We start from the raw sequence: 23075 nt of genomic DNA, 5'->3' as shown, positions 1-23075 counted from the left end.
ACTGACAAAGAAATGATCAGTCTATAATTTTAATGGTAGGTTTATTTGAACAGTGAGAGACAGAATAACAACAAAAAAATCCAGAAAAACGCACGTCAAAAAGGTTAGAAATTGATTTGCATTTTAATGAGGGAAATAAGTATTTGACCCCTCTCAATCAGAAAGATTTCTGGCTCCCAGGTGTCTTTTATACAGGTAACGAGCTGAGATTAGGAGCACACTCTTAAAGGGAGTGCTCCTAATCTCAGTTTGTTACCTGTATAAAAGACACCTGTCCACAGAAGCAATCAATCAATCAGATTCCAAATTCACCATGGCCAAGACCAAAGAGCTCTCCAAGGATGTCAGGGACAAGATTGTAGACCTACACAAGACTGAAATGGGCTACAAGACCATCACCAAGCAGCTTGGTGAGAAGGTGACAACAGTTGGTGCGATTATTCGCAAATGGAAGAAACACAAAATAACTGTCAATCTCCCTCGGCCTGGGGCTCCATGCAAGATCTCACCTCGTGGAGTTGCAATGATCATGAGAACGGTGAGGAATCAGTCCAGAATTACACGGGAGGATCTTGTCAATGATCTCAAGGCAGCTGGGACCATAGTCACCAAGAAAACAATTGGTAACACACTACGCCGTGAAGGACTGAAATCCTGCAGCGCCCGCAAGGTCCCCCTGCTCAAGAAAGCACATATACATGCCCATCTGAAGTTTGCCAATGAACATCTGAATAATTCAGAGGACAACTGGTGAAAGTGTTGTGGTCAGATGAGACCAAAATGGAGCTCTTTGGCATCAACTCAACTCGCCGTGTTTGGAGGAGGACGAATGCTGCCTATGACCCCAAGAACACCATCCCCACCGTCAAACATGGAGGTGGAAACATTATGCTTTGGGGGTGTTTTTCTGCTAAGGGGACAGGACAACTTCACCGCATCAAAGGGACGATGGACGGGGCCATGTACCATCAAATCTTGGGTGAGAACCTCCTTCCCTCAGCCAGGGCATTGAAAATGGGTCATGAATGGGTATTCCAGCATGACAATGACCCAAAACACAGAGCCAAGGCAACAAAGGAGTGGCTCAAGAAGAAGCACATTAAGGTCCTGGAGTGGCCTAGCCAGTCTCCAGACCTTAATCCCATAGAAAATCTGTGGAGGGAGCTGAAGGTTCGAGTTACCAAACGTCAGCCTCGAAACCTTAATGACTTGGAGAAGATCTGCAAAGAGGAGTGGGACAAAATCCCTCCTGAGATGTGTGCAAACCTTGTGGCCAACTACAAGAAACGTCTGACCTCTGTGATTGTCAGTAAGGGTTTTGCCACCAAGTACTAAGTCATGTTTTGCAGAGGGGTCAAATACTTATTTCCCTCATTAAAATGCAAATCAATTTATAACATTTTTGACATGCGTTTTTCTGGATTGTTTTGTTGTTATTCTGTCTCTCACTGTTCAAATAAACCTACCATTAAAATTATAGACTGATAATTTCTTTGTCAGTGGGCCAACGTACAAAATCAGCAGGGGATCAAATACTTTTTTCCCTCACTGTACATGTGTAAATATTGTAGTATAAATTGTGCCTACCTGTACTATACTAAAGAAATATATTATTTTCTACTACCATTTACTTTATGTTCGTATTCTTATCTTGTATTATTTCCTATTGTTGTTGCATTGTCAAGAAGGAACATGCAAGTAAGCATTTGGTTGGATGTTGTATACCATGTGTATCCTGTACATACAACTAATACAACTTCAAGCTTGAAGACTCATTAGAATAAATGTTAACCTGCGGGAAATGGAGAAGAGGAGAGAAGCGGGTGGTGTGTGCATCTAACAGAACAAGACTTACTATACTTTGGTGTTTTTGGATCGTCTTTATTTAGATTTATAATTATCTGAGAACCATGTCTTAATCATGTTGTTTTCATTAATTTGAACAGATGTTTAAGATCATAACAGCATTTAGAAAAGAACAGGCCCAGAGTGCAGTTCTCCAGCTAATAAATACATATGGGAGTTTGGCTACTGATGGGGTTGCTAAAGTCATGCTGTCAAGCTGAAGGGTGTGTGTGTGGGGGGGGGTTAAAATGTTATTTATTTTACCTTTATTTAAGGTAAAGAATGAAGGTAAGGGTTAGGGGTTAGTGGTTAGGTTTAGGTTTAGGGTTTGGGTTATGGTAACGGGTTAAGGTTAGGGTTAAGGTTAGGATTAGCGTTGTAGTTAGGGTTAGGTTAGAGGTTAGGGAAAATAGGATTTTTAATGGAAATACATTTTAGGTCCCCACGAGGATAGAACATAACGTGTGTGTGTGTGTGTGTGTGTGTGTGTGTGTGTGTGTGTGTGTGTGTGTGTGTGTGTGTGTGTGTGTGTGTGTGGTGTATATAATGTCTTAGTAAAACACCTTCCCGCTTCACCTGCCTCAGTTCCTCCATAGAATGACACATAGAACACATGGATCATAGGATTTCTCTGAGCGCTTCCTCTATAATGGAACAGAATATGAAATAGCATTCTTCCATTCTATACAATCCCTATTCTATACAGAATGTAACAGCTGGTGCATTGTGTACATCACATAAAGTATAGAACAGTGAAAGGTTGCACTGACCCTTCCTCAGGCTAGAGAGAGAGAGAGAGAGAGGTGGATTGGAGGTGGAGAGAGGGGAGGGAGTGAAAGGGATGGAGAGAGTGTGTGAGTGGGGGGGGTGACTGTAACCTTGGTAACCTCTCCCCATACTTCCAGAGAGACAGTTGTTGATCTGTCAGTGAACTCTGGCCGTATTGATTGGGTTGAATTATGTTGTACAACATATTCTGTCCCCCTATCTCTTTCTTTCTTTCACTCCTGACCCTTTCCACCCTCTTCCTCACCCCTCTCTCCCTCTCACACATTCCTCTCTCTTTCTCTCTGCCTTCCCCTCTCTCCCTCTCACACATTCCTCTCTCTCTCTGACTCTGCCTTCCCCTCTCTCCCTCTCACACATTCCTCTCTCTCTCTCTGACTCTGCCTTCCCCTCTCTCCCTCTCACACATTTCTCTCTCTCTCTGACTCTGCCTTCTCCTCTCTCTCTCTCTCTCTCTCTCTCTCTCTCTCTCTCTCTGCCATCACCTTCATTTAGTTGGTTTGTCCTCATTTGTAATGATGAGTGTTGCGCATCTCCCTGGCAGGCCTGATAAACAAATTAAATGGATGGATGGAGTGAATGAAAAAGTGTTGTAAAAAATGAGACCATCCCCACGAAGCCATTTTGTCATGACATATCTGTCCATCGGCCTTGACCCGGACGCGTACAACACTAAATCTGACTGATTGTCACATACACACACACACACACACACACACACACACACACACACACACACACACACACACACACACACACACACACACACACACACACACACACACACACACACACACACACAGAAATTACCATCCGGTAATGATGATTAGGGTTGTTTATGGTCTCCAGCCCACACTTTGTCATTTACAATGGCTATCAGTGTGTGTGTGTGTGTGTGTGTGTGTGTGTGTGTGTGTGTGTGTGTGTGTGTGTGACCAGCATGCTAGTATGCAAGTCCAGACCTTCAACAAGCCACTACCAAGCAAAGAGAGAGAGAGAGAGAGGGAGAGAGAGAGGGAGAGAGAGAGAGAGAGAGAGAGAGATAGAGAGAGAGAGAGAGAGAGAGATAGAGATGGAAGTTGAGCCAAACTGAAGAGAAGAGAGGAAGAGAAAGAGCGAGAAATGAGGGGTGGGGGGTTACATAGCAAGGGATTAAGCAGAACGGGGGAGTATAAACGAGAGAGAGAGAGAGAGAGAGAGAGAAAGCCAGAGGGGAAAACAGTATTTCTGTCACTAGATAACTCTGTGACTGACAGCTTCATTTCCCTGCCATAGAGATCAAGCCAAGCAATTAGATCCAAAATGGCGTCCGTAGTGCTCCTATCCCTGTCAGGAGGATCATAGCCTTTCAGGGTGTCAGACTGCATTTGTAGGTTATTGAGCCGTAATAGCCTCCATAGTGTTCATATCCCTGTCACTGAGATCATAGCCTTTCACAAAGACAGAGTGCTGCTGCAGGTCATCAGAGCCGTAATGGCAGCCATAATGTTTGTATCCCTGTCGGAGTGGCAGGCCAGTGAAACTTTAATGGTATCTGCACCTGCTCTTCATATACCTGTCAGAGGCAGCAGACCCCAGCCATCAGAACCCTAATGGCGTCTAGAGAAGATTGTTTCCAGCTCATTCAGACACTGCTGTCCTTAACCACAATGACAGTGGGTGGCAACACACACACACATACACACACACACACCCATACATACACACACACACCCATACATACACACACACTGTAAAAATTCTCTCTCATCCTGCTCATGTCCCAGTGTATTTCCAGTAGGTAGGCAGCCCATGGGGCATGCTGCCTGTATTGATCTGCTGTCCCTCGTATATTACTGCAAACACACAACTAGCTGGCCTTACACACACATTCACTCTCAATGTGTTATGTGGTGTGTGTGTGTGTGTGTGTGTGTGTGTGTGTGTGTGTGTGTGTGTGTGTGTGTGTGTGTGTGTGTGTGTGTGTGTGTGTGTGTGTGTGACCAGCATGCTAGTATGCAAGTCCAGACCTTCAACAAGCCACTACCAAGCAAAGAGAGAGAGAGAGAGAGGGAGAGAGATAGTGATGGAAGTGGACCTGAACTGAAGAGAAGAGAGGAAGAGAAAGAGCGAGAAATGAGGGGTGGGGGGTTACATAGCAAGGGATTAAGCAGAACGGGGGAGTAGAAACGAGAGAGAGACAGAGAGAGAGAGAGAGAGAGAGAGAGAGAGAAAGCCAGAGGGGAAAACAGTATTTCTGTCACTAGATAACTCTGTGACTGACAGCTTCATTTCCCTGCCATAGAGATCAAGCCAAGCAATTAGATCCAAAACGGCGTCTGTAGTGCTCCTATCCCTGTCAGGAGGATCATGCACCTGCAGAGTGCTACTGCAGGTCATCAGAGCCATAAGGGCAGCCATAATGTTTGTATCCCTGTTGGAGTGGCAGGCCAGTGGAACTTTAAAACCTCTTAGCGCACAGATCCCGCTGAAGGTATCAAAATCAACAACATCCGGTGAAGCTGGAGCGCGCCAAATTCAAATTACAAAATTGTAATATTAAACATTCATGAACATACAAGTGTCCTACATCATTTAAAAGCTTAACTTCTTGTTAATCCAACCGCGTTGTCAGATTTCAAAAAGGCTTTACGGCGAAAGCATACCATGCGATTATCTGAGGACAGCACCCCACATACACCAGCATTAAAAACCTTTTCCAAACCAGCAGAGGCGTCACAAAAATCTGAAATAGTGATAAAATAAATCACTTACCTTTGAAGATCTTCCTCTGTTTGTAATCCCTAGGGTCCCAGCTACACAACTAATGGTCGTTTTGTTTGATAAAGTCCTTCTTTATATCACAAAAAAAGCCAGTTTAGTTGGCGCGTTTGACTCAGTAATCCACCCGTTCCACTCGTTCAACATGCAGACAAAGGAATCCGAAAAGGTACCAATAAACTTCGTCCAAACAAGTCAAACAACATTTCTAATCAATCCTTAGGTACCCTAATATGTAAATAAACGATAAAATTTAAGACGGCATGTAGTATGTTCAATACCGGAGATAAATAACGAGGTGTGCGCACTCATCCACGCGCGCCACAAGACTACAGTCAAAATGAGAGCCACCTTGAAAAACTACAACTACTAATTCATTTTTCAAAAAACAAGCCTGAAACTCTGTCTAAAGATTGTTGACATCTAGTGGAAGCCATAGGAACTGCAATCTGGTAGCTATTTATTTGTATATCCCATAGACAAGCGTTGAAATGAACAGTGACCTCAAACAAAAAAAATCTGGATGGATTGTCCTCGGGTTTTTGCCTGCCATGTCAGTTCTGTTATACTCACAGACATTATTTTAAAAGTTTTAGAAACTTCAGAATATTTTCTATCCAATGCTACCAATTATATGCATATCCTAGCTTCTGGGCCTGAGTAACAGGCAGTTTACTTTGGGAACGTAATTTATCCAAACTTCTGAACACTGCCCCCTAGCCCTAAGAGGTTGGTATCTGCACCTGCTCTTCATATACCTGTCAGAGGCAGCAGACCCCAGCCATCAGAACCCTAATGGCGTCTAGAGAAGATTGTTTCCAGCTCATTCAGACACTGTTGTCCTTAACCGCAATGACAGTGGGTGGCAACACACACACATACACACACACACACCCATACATACACACACACACACCCATACATACACACACACACCCATACATACACACACACTGTAAAAATTCTCTCTCATCCTGCTCATGTCCCAGTGTATTTCCAGTAAGTAGGCAGCCCATGGGGCATGCTGCCTGTATTGATCTGCTGTCCCTCGTATATTACTGCAAACACACAACTAGCTGGCCTTACACACACATTCACTCTCAATGTGTTATGTGGTGTGTGTGTGTGTGTGTGTGTGTGTGTGTGTGTGTGTGTGTGTGTGTGTGTGTGTGTGTGTGTGTGTGTGTGTGTGTGTGTGTGTGTGTGTGTGTGTGTGTGTGTGTGTGTTAGCCTAGCAGACAGATAAAGCTTTGTCGGGCTAAGTACCGTAGTGGAGCTTCCCAAAGAGGAGCTACACCATACAACAGCTGTTATCAATCCACGTCTCTCTTCCCTCTCTTCTTTTCTCCTTTTTTTCTCTTACTTCTTCTCCTGTGAAGGATTGAGGTGTTTGCAGGGGGATTTAGCTCTGTGACAAGAGGGAAGGGATGAACACAGCGAGAAAATAGAGGAGAGACAGGCTCTAAACTCTCGTTTTGAAGTTGAATTTGTTAAAAGGCACACTAGGGAGGAGAACAGAGGACTTCTTCACAACCACTCTCTATCTCTCTCTCACACACACACACTCTCTCATTTTAAAGGGGACAATCAGCAGTTGAAACAATAACAAAGTGCCCTCCCTGACACTGTTTTTGTAAAAAGCTGAGGGATGAGCTGGGGAAATGTAACCACTCTCAAAGTCATAGATAGCTATGGAGGCAAGGACAAAAATTACAGTTGTAACCATGTTTTGAGGGTATACAGTGTTTGTTTACATTTTCTCTAGTATACATTGGACAAGCTTATATTTTAGTTTGATGGGGTAAGACAGTTGAACTAAGTGGAATTTATAAGACATATTCTTTAAGAAACAATGGGTAATACATATGAATTTATATTGCCCCGTTAATAGTCTAATAGGTGTATAATTTAGTCAGATGTTCTATTCTTTTTATCAAAGGCCTCTAATTATATTGCTCTCAAGAGAAAAAGTTGAAAATAATGTTTCAAAAATGTTCATTACAAAAGACCTTTAAGGTGATTGACACAAAAGACCCACATTGAATTGAGCACCTGGAAGTGTATATGAGCGCGCGTGTACGAATGCACACACACACACACACACACACACACACACAAAAACACTCACGTTCACACACACTCACACTCTCACACACACACACACACACACACACTAGCTATCTTAAGATGAATGCACTTACTGTAAGTCGCTCTGGATAAGAGCATCTGCTAAATGTCTACAATGTCAAATGTAAATGTTTTACAAACAGATATTATATAACTGTATTTAGTTATTATTTGTAAAAATATATTAATGTCACAGACGCTACTTGTTTCTGGCCATTTTGAGCCTGTAATCGAACCCACAAATGCTGATGCTCCAGATAGTCAACTAAAGAAGTCCAGTTTTATTGCTTCTTTTATCAGGACAACAGTTTTCAGCTGTGCTAACATATTTGCAAAATGGTTTTCTAATGATCAATTAGCCTTTTAAAATGATAAACTTGGATTAGCTAACACAACGTGCCATTGGAACACAGGAGTGATGGTTGCCAACATTTCTGAAACTGGATATACTGTATAGCATTTTTGAATGAAGCTCTGTGTGCCACTAAGGTGAGACAGAGAGATGTTGTGTGTTTCAGAGATTATCATTGCTTTTGCTTACTCATCTCCTCTCTATACTGTGTCTCGGATTATAATATTCATAGCATTTTATATTTATCACAACAGAATAGAAGATCTATATCCGTATATTGTGCCCTTTATTAGAAATAAAGAGAATAGCAATCTTCTCCTATCTCATATAGTCTCATATTGTGTGTGTTATTGTGCTGTTCCCAGATATTATGCATATCTTTCTACTCTACAGAGCGGGGCATCTGAATAAAACAATATTACGGCTCTTATTACAGACCAGTGACCCCCCCACCTCATAGACACACACACACACATTTAAAGAGACATGAACCAGGCAGCAGACTGGCGTTGGGACTGGTTTGGAATCTTAAAAAGTGTGTGTGTGTGTATATGTCTTATACTAATATCCCTGTGTGTGTCTGTGTCTCTCTAGATGGGACCCCCTACACATGGTGGGTGGGTAGGAGCAGTGAGAAACATTTCTACTGGGGAGGATCAGGGCCAGGGATACAGAAGTGTTCCTGTGGTATTGACAGGAACTGCACTGACCCCAAATATGACTGTAACTGTGACGCTGACCACAAACAATGGTGAGTACAGGGGTTGGCGTGGAATGGGGTACTGTGTGTGTGTTTATTTTTATTTAACCATCCAGGTTAGTCTCATTGAGATAAAAATCTATTTTTCAAGAGGTACCTGGTCCAACCAAAACAGCAGCAGGGGCGAACAATGTTTGAGACAAATATCAGACATACTGTAACAACTGACATTTGTGTGTGTGTGTGTGTGTGTGTGTGTGTGTGTGTGTGTGTGTGTGTGTGTGTGTGTGTGTGTGTGTGTGTGTGTGTGTGTGTGTGTGTGTGTGTGTGTGTGTGTGTGTGTCAAGTCACGTAGTCGTGACTTGACTTTAACATTAATCTGAAGACTGTTATTTATCAAATTAACTAACTATGTTTAATTGTTACCCATTTAAATTAATAATGTAATAATTAACTCATTAGGATCTGGGGCACCACGAGAGCAGTTCTTTAAAGAGTTACAATCTCCCGAGTTAAACTCTAAAAGGTCTTTACCTATCACATCTATAAACAGTCAACTTATTAATCATAACCTCGTATTATATAATCATTCTGAACAGTTGTAACCTCCTTGCATCTGCAAAAACCTGAGCCATACTAATGATTCAGTACTAAACAAATTGGTTTAATTATTTATTTACTAGCTAATTAAATGGGAAAACAGGATAAACATACATACTCTGCACCGGTTATTGACTGGAGACTTAATACACTGAAAACAGGTCTCTAGCGGAATGACAACAACATGGCTGCTTGTTAAAGAAAATATGGAGAGGGACAGAGATACTTAACATTGGGACATTCAGAAACTACTTTCACCTACAGTAACCATATACTTTGCACACGAACCGCCGCCCGCTTTGAGTAAGAAATCATGAATGTTTTTACGTGAAATGCCTGGGTTCGCCGGGGATCTCTCGATGAACAGGGCAGCCTTGGAAGGGGGTTGGGCCTTTTCACAGCATGCTTGTAAGGCTCTGATTGTCTGAAATGTTTCTTGAAGTTGCTTCTTTGAAGATAGGCTAGCCAGACGTATCGATGGTTCCCAAGTGGGGTGATGAGAGTAGTGTAATATGAGGGTTTGAGCAGAGTAACAGGATGGTCCTACTTAAATTTGCTTTCAAAAATACTTTACTTAGGACAGCTAATCAGCCATTCCAGTGATTGTCTGAGAGGTGAGTTTTTTTTCTTCACCTCGTGTTGAGATTGAAAGTTCAAACCATTTTAAACATGTAGCTGCCGCTTCAAGCATTTCTGGTCCAATGTGTTTTTTCTTAACCCATCATTTATACAATTTGGTGGAAAGGGGCGGTTCCGGCAGGCTGGCACACTCCTTGACCTCATTCCGGGCGGTAACTACTCACTGTGCAAAGTTTATGGGAAAAAATGATCTCTTATAGCTTCTCAAATCACATCCCTCTCTTAACAAAAACACTTTCATATTTTTTCATATTACATGCACAACGCATAGTATGGAAACTTCATATATGTAGTGGGTATACTTTCCAAGTTACAATATTTCCTTTCTAACATTTTTATTGACATCACAAAATAACCAACATAAGGACGTTAGTGTTCTATAGATCGCCTCTGACCATTCCCTACGTTCAATGTTAGAAATATTGTTCCAGTAGTTGCTTTTGAACGTGTTAGAGTTTCAGCGGGAAAAAGGTCTGTTGAGACAAAGCACATTCCTTTAGTGAATTTGGAGAGTGCAGGCCTGGATCTACTCCCTTGATTTACACCAGGATGTGAGTTGTTAATCCCCACTAGTTATTTCCTTCCGCCTCTACGGGTGAGAGGGGGTCTGATTGAAGTTATTCATATCAAACCTGATCTGACCTATTTGGATTCTCGTGGATAGTCATGACAACGTGTTTAACTATACCAGAAGTCCCCACAAGACTGTGTGTGTGTGTGATATAAATATTACACATAGAAACAACAAGGTTAGTGTATAAAAGGCTGTGTGTTGAAGCAGTGAGTGATGTCCCCCCTCTCCTCCAATAATAACAAAACATTGTGTTTCTGAACCCTTTAAAACACCTGATGGATGTTCTCATTAGAATAATGTATGGCTGCTAGTTACTCTTTCTTTTTCTCCCTCTGTCCTTTTCTGAATTACCCTCTCCTTCTCTCTTTTCTTCTGTCTCTCTTCCTCCCCCTCCCTCTCCTACTCTCCCCTCTCGCTTCACAACACCCTCTCTCTCTTTCTTTCTCTTTCTCTTTCTCTTGTTACGATAACAGATGAGTGTTATTCTCTCTCTCCCTCTTTCCATTAATATTGTGTGTATTAATGTTTTTTTCTCCGGTTGAGTGAGTATGTGATCTATAGTACACACATCTTTATTTCCCCTCATTACACACAGAGTTGGCATGACACACACACACTTGACTCCCATCGTGTCCTCCATATATTAGTTCTCATAAAAGACAGAGAACAACAAGCAGATAATAAGGACAAATACAGGCTGCTTCAGAACAAAGACCATCTATTTAAAACGTTAACGCTTTACAAGTTTACCCCTATCTCTCTCCCTTTTCTTCATTCCATAATATTTGTTATATTTTTGCAAGATTAATAATATAGAAAAATACTATCTCCTCCTTTTCCTCTCTTCCTTCATCTGTTCTTTCTTCTCCCCAGGAGAGAGGACAGTGGTCTGTTGGTGTATAAGGACCATTTGCCAGTCAGTCAGGTTGCCGTGGGTGACACCAACAGGCTGGGTTCAGAGGCAAAGCTCACAGTCGGGCCGCTCCGTTGTCAAGGAGACCGTGAGTTCCGCCCATGAAGTTGTTATTCGTTTTTTTCAGTCACTTTGGTGCAATTTTCAAAAGTATGTGGTACATTTTCAAAATGTTTAGTACAAAACTCGAAACAGATTATCAAAAAGGCAGTTGTTTCAAAACTCTAAGCATATTTTCAAATGATTAAGTATAACACACTAAATCATAGTGAATTTTTCAACAAACTTATTCAGTGTTTCATGTAGAAATACATGTTTCACATTGCAATACTGTATACAGTGTGCTTTCGGAAAGTATTCAGAACCCTTGACTTTTTCCACATTTTATTACGTTACAGCCTTATTGTAAAATGTAATAAAAAAATTATTCCCTCAATCTACACACTATACCCCATAATGACAAAGCCAAAAAAGTTTGTTTGAAATTTTTGCAAATATGTAAAAAAATAAAGGAAATATCACATTTACATAAGTATTCAGATCCTTTACTCAGTACTTTGTTGAAGCAGCAATTACAGTCTCGAGTCTCCTTGGGTATGATGCTTCAAGCTTGGCACACCTGTATTTGGGGAGTTTCTCCCAATCTTCTCTGCAGATCCTCTCAAGCTCTGTCAGGTTGGATGGGGAGCGTTGCTTCACAGCTATTTTCAGGACTCTCCAGAGATGTTCGATTGGGTTCAAGTCCAGGCTCTGGCTGGGCCACTCAAGGACAAGCAGAGACTTGTCCCGAAGCCACTCCTGTGTTGTCTTGGCTGTGTGCTTAGGGTCGTTGGCCTGTTGGAAGGTGAACCTTCGCACTCTGAGCACTCTGTAGCAGGTTTTCATCAAGGATCGTCTTGTACTTTGCTCCGTTCATCTTTCCCTCGATCCTGACTAGTCTCCCAGTCCCTGCCGCTGAAAGACATCCCCATAGCATGATGCTGCCACCACCATGCTTCACTGTAGGGATGGTGCCAGGTTTCTTCCAGATGTGACGCTTGACATTCAGGCCAAAGAGTTTAATCTTGGTTTCATCAGACCAGAGAATCTTGTTTCTCATGGTCTGAGAGTCCTTTAGGTGCCTTTTGGCAAACTCCAAGCGGGCTGTCATGTGCCTTTTACTGAGGAGTGGCTTCCGTCTGGCCACTCTACCATAAAGGCCTGATTTGTGGAGTGCTGCAGAGATGATTGTCCTTCTGGAACGTTTCCTATCTCCACAGAGGAACTATGGAACCACCAAGACTATTCCTAGAGCTGGCTGCCCGGCCAAACTCAGCAATCGAGGGTGACCAAGAACCCGATGGTAACTCTGACAGAGCTCCAAACTTGGAGGCCACTGTGTTCTTGTGGACCTTCAATGCTACAGAAATCCTGTCTTGGAGCTCTATGGACAATTCCGTTTTTGCTCTGACATGCAATGTCAACTGTGGGACCTTATATAGACAGGTGTGTGCCTTTCCAAATCATGTCCAATCAATTGAATTTACCACAGGTGGACTCCAATCAAGTTGTAGAAACATCTCAAGGATGATCAATGGAAACAGGATGCACCTGAGCTTAATTTCATGTCTCATAACAAAGGGTCTGAATACTTACGTAAATAAGGTATTTCAGTATGTAGATTTCTGAGGAAAATATTTTATTTAATAAATTTTATAGTAAGGCTGTAATGTAACAATATTTGAAAAAAGTCAAGGGGTCTGAATACTATCTGAAGGCACTGTACTTGTGAAAATTGCACCAAAGTGTGTGTGTGTGCACGCGTGCGCATGGTTGCGTGTGTGTAAGGGTGAGTGTGTACGCGCTCATACACACCCGCGCCCACATACGCAATTCAACGTGTATCTTTTGTGTCAATCACCTTAAGGGTCTTTTGTCAAACTTTTGAACTTTTTCTCTTCAGAGCAATACAATTAGAGGCCTTTCATAAAAGGAATAGAAAATCAAACTCAATTATACACACTTAAAAGGAGAGAGGAACAGAAGAATGAAGGAAAGAAAGGATAAAACATTTCTGACCCTTTCGAACTCTATCATTACCATGTCCACATGATGTAGGGACAAAGGACCCGACCCTCAGTCATAGCTGAAAGAGTTTGTGTGTGGGTGTGTGCAGGGCCCAGCCCTCTCATTAGGCAGGATTATGGGTCTTCTTATGGCGGGAGATCGACGAGGGCGGCATTTTCTGAGCTAAACAGACCAAGACGGTACCTCCAACAGCACATAATAAATACCTCACATAATTAATTCTGGCCAAAAACAATGACAATTTCTCTCAAACAGTGGCATATGGGCTTTTTAGGTAAGTGCTGATGCCGCCCTATGATAAGCAGTGCCCACTTTGTCAATGGCAAGGATTCAAAATAATTATCTTGTCCGTTCCCAGCGTGCCTCTCCAGGGTGCTGTTGGAGAGACACATCTCTGCAGCGCTCCACCAATGTTACGTAAAAAAAAGAATCTAACATAAATCATGTAGCAGATACAGGATATGGTAGAAAGAGTATGTGGCATTTTCTGTAGCCTACAGACGAGATAAAATGGATGACAATGTAATGTGACAGATATTTTTTACATCATGTAGGTTTCTCCGATCAAATAGCCTAACCTAAATGGCGCCCCATTCAAATTAAAAATGCACTGACATGTTAATTAACAGACAACATATCCAAAAACAGGTCAAAGTAAAATGGACAGTATGGAATGGACAACCACAAGTGTTGTCTAGGAGTTTCACCCTATTGTCATGATCAGTGGTTTCAAGTTTTTATCCGTCAATTTTTTTGACAAGCTGATCATGGTGAAAAAAAATTATATTTCTGCATTTCTAGCTGTGTCAACACATTGCAAATAGCTTCAGGATAACTCCTCCTGATAAAGTTGGGTAGCTGATATTCAGAGCTTAAATAGCCATTGATTGATTAGTTACAGGAATCAGGACTAATAAAGCCAATGCTATGGCCTGTTTTACAAACGGAGGGCCTACCACATTGATGGGCATTCATAACATTCCAGTGTAAGCACGGACCGATGCCTACGTCTTTTTTTGGTCCTATCCGGACCAGACGTCTTTTCTTGGTGTTTTACACAGTATGTCTACCACATAGATGGGCATTCCTAAAATGTTATTTCAGGCGACACTGTAGGCCAGTGATGGGCAACTCCAGTCCTCTGGGGCCTGATTGGTGTCACACTTTTGTCCCAGCCCAAGCTAACACATCTGACACCAATAACTAACTAATCCTGATCTTCAGTTTAGAATGGAATTAGTTTAATCAGCTGTGTTGGCTAGGGATGGGGAAAGTGACACCAGTCCGGCCCCTGAGGACTAGAGTTACCCATCCCTGACGTAGGCTATACCTCAGTAAGCACAGACCGATGCTGACTCTAATTGGACATCTTATGTTTGGTTCAGATTTTGTCAAGTCTGGACCAGCCTTGATTTGGCACAAACATAGACGTCTATAAATGACCTATTTTAAACTTTCCTTCAGAACCGAAAATGTACCTGATTTCAAAGCCCGGAAAATATGTATTTTTGTCTTTGATTCAGAACCAAAATTGAACTTAACTTCAACATCTGGAAAAATATGTATTTTAGACGTCTTACAATGTCATTTTGCTTACTTGGACTGTTCTTGTAGGAGCTTGTCTCGCCTAGGGCAGCTGAACAGCCAGGACAGGCCCTGAGTGTGTGTGTGTGTGTGTGTGTGTGTGTGTGTGTGTGTGTGTGTGTGTGTGTGTGTGTGTGTGTGTGTGTGTGTGTGTGTGTGTGTGTGTGTGTGTGAGTCTCTTGCATCGGGTCCCAAGTTCACCCTATTCTTTAGCCATGTCTGCCTCTGGGTAATCGTAATTAAATAGCAAAGACTTCAAATAATAAAACGGGCCCAGTAGGTGGCAAGTGTGCGTGTGTGTGTGCTTGCGCGTACTTATGCTTGTGCGTGCGGCTTCTGGGGCAGTGCGATAAGCCCTCCTCTGTAAAAGCACTGGACTCCTCCTCTTGCCAAGCATCACATCCCGTCCCAGAGCAGAGAGGCTTAAAGAGAGCGGGGGAAACAGAGAGGGATAGAGGGAAAGAGAGAAAGAGATTAAAAAAGAGGGGGAGAGAGACAGAAGGGGTGAGGGAGGGGCAGATGTAATGTTATTCAGGGCATGGCTGGAAGTGACAGATTTATCTGCCATCCCACACACACACATACATACACACACACACACTCACACCTACAAATAACCACACAGTCTCTTAAGTTTCTCTGTGTGAATGAAGTCTTTAGATTGAAGTTTCACACAGATCTCACTGAACAGATAACGACATACAATACATGCTGCATCCCTCTTTCTCTCTCTCTTTCTATCTCTCTCTCTCACACTACCTCTCTTTGTCATCTTTCCCCTCCTCCTGCCAGAAAGATGCAGAGAGAGAGAGAAAGAGAGAGAAAGAGAAAGAGAAAGACATAGATAATACAAAGCTGAATCCCATGCCATGAGCTTTTGTTCCTCCAAAGGTCATCTGACATCTTATTTTTCTCGTCTCCTTTTCCCCTGCGTTTCCCCTTCTTTTCCCCTGTGTTTCCCCTCCTTTTCCCCTGTGTTTCCCCTCCTTTTCCCCTGTGTTTCCCCTCCTTTTCCCCTTCTTTCCCCTGTGTTTCCCCTGTGTTTCCCCTCCTTTTCCCCTTCTTTCCCCTGTTTCCCCTCCTTTTCCCCTGTGTTTCCCCTCCTTTTCCCCTGTGTTTCCCCTCCTTTCCCCTGTGTTTCCCCTCCTTTTCCCCTGTGTTTCCCCTCCTTTTCCCCTGTGTTTCCCCTCCTTTTCCCCTGTGTTTCCCCTTCTTTCCCCTGTGTTTCCCCTCCTTTTCCCCTGCATTTCCCCTCCTTTTTCCCAGGTAACTACTGGAACGCAGCATCATTCACCACGCCCTCCTCCTACTTGCATTTCTCCACTTTCCAGGGAGAGACCAGCGCTGATATCTCCTTCTACTTCAAGACCAGCGCTCCCTACGGAGTGTTCCTGGAAAACCTCGGCAACACAGACTTCATACGCCTCGAACTCAAATGTAAGTGACTGTACCTCGTTCTCTCTCATTTAGCACACTCTTTAGTTTTGTGGCTTCTTCCGTTTTTACACTCCTTTCATTGGCCTCTCTGGCTTGTTCTCTCTCTCTTTCATCTTTTTCAATTACTTCCCTTTTTCCCCTCTTCAACCCTCCTCTCTTTATTGCACTGTATTAGAACACTGTATTAGAACACTTATTTGAACACTGTTATTTGAACACTGTATTAGAACACTGTATTAGAACACTGTATTAGAACACTGTTATTTGAACACTGTATTAGAACACGGTATTAGAACACGGTATTAGAACACGGTATTAGAACACTGTATTTGAACACTGTTATTTGAACACTGTATTAGAACACTGTTATTTGAACACTGTATTAGAACATTGAAAAAAACCACAAACATTTCTATTCAGACTTTAAAAAAATTCCCTGACAGCTTCCCTCTCAGTTCTCAAATCAAGTCAAATCAAACTTTATTTGTCACATGTGCCCGAATACAGCAAGTTCTTTTGAAATGCTTACTTACAAGCCCTTAAACAGTGCCTTTCAAGAAGAGTTAAGAAAATATTTACCAAATAAACTAAAGTAAAAATGAATAAAAAGTAACACAATAACGAGGCTATATACAAGGGGTACCGGTACTATATCGCTCTATATGGCTCTAAAGCGATGATTGACATGTCATGTGCTTTATGCGACTATACTTGAATGACTGAAATTAAATGTCTAAATGGGCATTCAATCATATTCAGATTGAGAATGTTAAATTCCAGGGGATCAAATTTAGCTACGGTTCTTTTATGATGAGATGGCTATTTAACCATAATGCCCTACACAGGCAAAACACAGTAATTTATTTGGCTGAAAAATCTGTATTTTTCTGTTTAGACAGACAGTAATTTCTGATAATCCATTGTATATTCTGACCAACTGGCTTGTTCTTGGGTCAGGAAAGTAAATAGCACATTACTCAGATAATATACCTGGCCATTACAACAGATCAAAGATTTTTTTACCAAATTCGTAGTTACTGCGTTTTGCCATTTTAGGGCAGCATAGTGGCTGTCATTTTAGGGCAGCATAGTGGCTGTCATTTTAGGGCAGCATAGTGGCTGTCATTTTAGGGCAGCATAGTGGCTGTCATTTTAGGGCAGCATAGTGGCTGCCATTTTAGGGCAGCATAGTGGCTGTCATTTTAGGGCAGCATAGTGGCTGTCATTTTAGGGCAGCATAGTGGCTGCCATTTTAGGGCAGCATAGTGGCTGCCATTTTAGGGCAGCATAGTGGCTGTCATTTTAGGGCAGCATAGTGGCTGTCAATTTAGGGCAGCATAGTGGCTGCCATTTTAGGGCAGCATAGTGGCTGCCATTTTAGGGCAGCATAGTGGCTGTCATTTTAGGGCAGCATAGTGGCTGTCAATTTAGGGCAGCATAGTGGCTGCCATTTTAGGGCAGCATAGTGGCTGTCATTTTAGGGCAGCATAGTGGCTGTCATTTTAGGGCAGCCTAGTGGCTGTCATTTTAGGGCAGCATAGTGGCTGCCATTTTAGGGCAGCATAGTGGCTGCCATTTTAGGGCAGCATAGTGGCTGTCATTTTAGGGCAGCATAGTGGCTGCCATTTTAGGGCAGCATAGTGGCTGCCATTTTAGGGCAGCATAGTGGCTGCCATTTTAGGGCAGCATAGTGGCTGTCATTTTAGGGCAGCATAGTGGCTGTCAATTTAGGGCAGCATAGTGGCTGCCATTTTAGGGCAGCATAGTGGCTGCCATTTTAGGGCAGCATGGTGGCTGTCATTTTAGGGCAGCATAGTGGCTGCCATTTTAGGGCAGCATAGTGGCTGCCAATTTAGGGCAGCATAGTGGCTGCCATTTTAGGGCAGCATAGTGGCTGTCAATTTAGGGCAGCATAGTGGCTGCCATTTTAGGGCAGCATAGTGGCTGTCAATTTAGGGCAGCATAGTGGCTGCCATTTTAGGGCAGCATAGTGGCTGTCATTTTAGGGCAGCATAGTGGCTGTCATTTTAGGGCAGCATAGTGGCTGCCATTTTAGGGCAGCATAGTGGCTGCCATTTTAGGGCAGCATAGTGGCTGCCATTTTAGGGCAGCATAGTGGCTGTCATTTTAGGGCAGCATAGTGGCTGTCATTTTAGGGCAGCATAGTGGCTGTCATTTTAGGGCAGCATAGTGGCTGCCATTTTAGGGCAGCATAGTGGCTGCCATTTTAGGGCAGCATAGTGGCTGTCATTTTAGGGCAGCATAGTGGCTGTCAATTTGATGATGGATGACAAATTACATTTCCTCAGATTTCAAAGAGCTTTAGGTTTGATGGGGGTAATTCACCTCATCCACTCACAAGTTTGTGGCAGAGTGTTTAGTAGTGATGTATAACAGCCACCTTGGGGGAAATGTCAGACATCTTGGCTTACTACTAATATATAACACCTACTTAGGACACACTCACACCTCCTCCAGCTGCCATCTCTCTCTCCCTTTGTCATTCATTCCCACTCTTTCTCTGCATCTCTCTCCCTCTCTCTCTCTCACCATCTTTCTCTTTGAGAAGAGGTTGTTGAATATTCATGTCTGAGTCGTGAATGAGCTTTAATTTTGTTGGAGGAGAAATAATTTATTTCTCTCGTCGTTCTCCCGCTCTCATCTTTCAAAACACTCTCTCAAGGGTGAGGTGGTGTGTGTCTGTGTCCTTTTTTCTTTTGTTAACAGAAGTAGAGATGAGGTGGAGGATGGGATGGAGGGAGTGATGGAGAGAAAGAAGAGGGAGATTAGTTGGAGTTTCACCAAGTCGTGCTCAGGCCTTCATTACAATAGATTAGTTAGTCTGTTTTCACACTGGGGCTTTAGGCTCTGTGTTTGGCTGTTTTACTCAGCTAACAGAGGCTAAACTGTCCCTCTGTTGTTTCTGGAGGGAGAGAAAAGGGAGGATGGAGTAGGAAAGAGTGGAAATAAAGGAGAGCAATAAAAGGGATGATGATCAGTGTGTGATTGATAGGGTGGCCAGGTGAGAGGGCAGAAGGGAGAGTGACTCACACATAGCCTTTAGCCAGTAACATCTGGACTGAACAGGTGGCTAGTGGCAGACTTATACACACACATCTCTACAGACACCTATACATACACACACACACACCTCTACAGACACAGTCACACACACACACACACCTCTACAGACACCTATACATACACACACACACACCTCTACAGACACAGTCACACACACACACACACCTCTACAGACACAGTCACACACACACACCTCTACAGATACAGTCACACACACACACACATCTCTGCAGACACCTATACATACACACACACCTCTACAGACACCTATACATACATACACACACCTCTACAGACACCTATACACACACACACACACACACACCTATACACACACACACACACACATCTCTACAGACACCTATACATACACACACACACCTCTACAAACACACACCTCTATAGACACCTATACATACATACACACACACCTCTACAGACACCTATACACACACACACACACATATCTCTACAGACACCTATACATACACACACACACACACACACACACACACCTCTACAGACACAGTCACACACACACCTCTACAGACGCCTATACATACACACACACAAACACCTCTACAGACACCTATACACACACACACACACCTCTACAGACACAGTCACACACACACACCTCTACAGATACAGTCACACACACACACATCTCTGCAGACACCTATACATACACACACACACACACCTCTACAGACACCTATACATACACACACCTCTACATATACACACACAGACACCTATACACACACATCTCTACAGACACCTATACATACACACACACACACACCTCTACAGACACCTATACATACATACACACAGACACCTATACACACACATCTCTACAGACACCTATACATACACACACCTCTACAGACACCTATACACACACACACACCGCTACAGACACAGTCACACACACACACACACCTCTACAGACACCTATACACACGCACACACACATCTCTACAGACACCTATACATACACACACACACACCTCTCTACAGACACCTATACACACACACATCTCTACAGACACCTATACATACACACACACACACACACCTCTCTACAGACACCTATACACACACACATCTCTACAGACACAGTCGCACACACATTCTTTCTTTTGTGTGTGTGTGTATCAATATTTTTGTGAATTAGCTCCATCAAACACTGAGTGCAGTCATTATCACAGTAAAGCTGAAATCTATAATAACTAAATGAGTCTCCATAACCAATGAGGCATTAGATTAGTTATTGAACTGTAGAACTCCAGGGTGGAAAACAATGATTTATGAGATGAAGACTGAAAATGTTTGATTATTAAACCAAAGGTACTTTATGCATTCAAATAAATAGATTCAAATTTGGTTAGTAGTTTGTGGACATGGCATTGATTCAATACTTCTTGTTTAAATTATTATTATTCTGCCTCTTCTTCCTCAAGCTCCTACTGTCATCTCGTTCTCCTTTGATGTGGGGAATGGCCCCGTGGAATTGGCTGTCCATTCAGCCACGCCCCTCAATGATGACCAATGGCATCGCGTCATGGCAGAGCGGACCGTGAAGGAGGCGGTGCTACAGCTGGATCTGAACTATAGGGAAGCTCGTCCCGCCCCTCCACAGGGACACACACGGCTAGAGCTGTTCAGTCAGCTTTATGTGGGTAAGAGAAAGAGATACACACACACACACACACACACACACCAACATAAAAATAGTACAGTACTGTACTACTGCATTTCTATTTAATTCATGAGTCATTATATTTTAACTTTGCAAAGTTCAATAAGTTGGCTATATAGTTTGTGCCAGTATAACATTATAAAGTGTCTTTATATTCTCCTAAATAGGTTCTCCGAAGCTTAGATACAACTGATTATAATGAAGATAAGACATCACACACACATTCGCACAACGTTAAAGAATGATGTAAAACTAACTCCTCATGACAGTGTTAAATTATTAACAGTTGCAGAGGATTAAGACTTTTTATCCACACACAGAGACAATGAATTAAGTCCTCATTATGCCACACGGAGACAATGAATTAAGTTCTCATTATGCCACACAGAGACAATGAATTAAGTCCTCATTATGCCCCACAGAGACAATGAATTAAGTTCTCATTATGCCACACAGAGACAATTAATTAAGTCCTCATTATGCCACACAGAGACAATTAATTAAGTTCTCATTATGCCACACAGAGACAATGAATTAAGTTCTCATTATGCCACACAGAGACAATGAATTAAGTTCTCATTATGCCACACAGAGACAATGAATTAAGTTCTCATTATGCCACACAGAGACAATGAATTAAGTCCTCATTATGCCACACAGAGACAATGAATTAAGTTCTCATCATGCCACACAGAGACAATGAATTAAGTCCTCATTATGCCACACAGAGACAATGAATTAAGTCCTCATTATGCCACACAGAGACAATGAATTAAGTCCTCATTATGCCACACGGAGACAATGAATTAAGTCCTCATTATGCCACACGGAGACAATTAATTAAGTCCTCATTATGCCACACGGAGACAATGAATTAAGTTCTCATTATGCCACACGGAGACAATGAATTAAGTTATCATTATGCCACACGGAGACAATGAATTAAGTCCTCATTATGCCACACGGAGACAATGAATTAAGTCCTCATTATGCCCCACAGAGACAATGAATTAAGTTCTCATTATGCAACACAGAGACAATTAATTAAGTCCTCATTATGCCACACAGAGACAATGAATTAAGTTCTCATTATGCCACACAGAGACAATGAATTAAGTCCTCATTATGCCACACAGAGACAATGAATTAAGTTATCATTATGCCACACAGAGACAATGAATTAAGTTCTCATTATGCCACACAGAGACAATGAATTAAGTTCTCATTATGCCACACAGAGACAATGAATTAAGTCCTCATTATGCCACACAGAGACAATGAATTAAGTTCTCATCATGCCACACAGAGACAATGAATTAAGTCCTCATTATGCCACACAGAGACAATGAATTAAGTCCTCATTATGCCACACAGAGACAATGAATTAAGTCCTCATTATGCCACACAGAGACAATTAATTAAGTCCTCATTATGCCACACGGAGACAATGAATTAAGTTATCATTATGCCACACAGAGACAATGAATTAAGTTATCATTATGCCACACAGAGACAATGAATTAAGTCCTCATTATGCCACACGGAGACAATGAATTAAGTTCTCATTATGCCACACAGAGACAATGAATTAAGTTCTCATTATGCCACACAGAGACAATTAATTAAGTCCTCATTATGCCACACGGAGACAATGAATTAAGTCCTCATCATGCCACACAGAGACAATGAATTAAGTCCTCATTATGCCACACAGAGACAATGAATTAAGTTCTCATTATGCCACACAGAGACAATGAATTAAGTTCTCATTATGCCACACGGAGACAATGAATTAAGTTCTCATTATGCCACACAGAGACAATGAATTAAGTTCTCATTATGCCACACAGAGACAATGAATTAAGTTCTCATTATGCCACACAGAGACAATGAATTAAGTTC

General features: G+C 42.3%; 1 protein-coding gene across 1 annotated transcript in view; it reads left to right on the top strand.

The window, feature by feature from the left end:
* cntnap2a (contactin associated protein 2a) overlaps window positions 1–23075 on the top strand; it is a 109447-nt gene that overhangs the window by 58071 nt on the left and 28301 nt on the right. The window contains exons 12-15 of the mRNA XM_029696647.1: window positions 8465–8621; window positions 11257–11384; window positions 16214–16384; window positions 20935–21153. Coding sequence (XP_029552507.1) covers window positions 8465–8621; window positions 11257–11384; window positions 16214–16384; window positions 20935–21153 — 675 coding nt within the window. The remainder of the gene's footprint in view (window positions 1–8464; window positions 8622–11256; window positions 11385–16213; window positions 16385–20934; window positions 21154–23075) is intronic.

The sequence above is a fragment of the Salmo trutta genome, chromosome 2 (genome assembly GCF_901001165.1).
Source record: "Salmo trutta chromosome 2, fSalTru1.1, whole genome shotgun sequence".
NCBI lineage: Eukaryota > Metazoa > Chordata > Actinopteri > Salmoniformes > Salmonidae > Salmo > Salmo trutta.
Note: the sequence above shows the minus strand (reverse complement) of the source record. Positions and strands in the feature narration are given on the sequence as shown.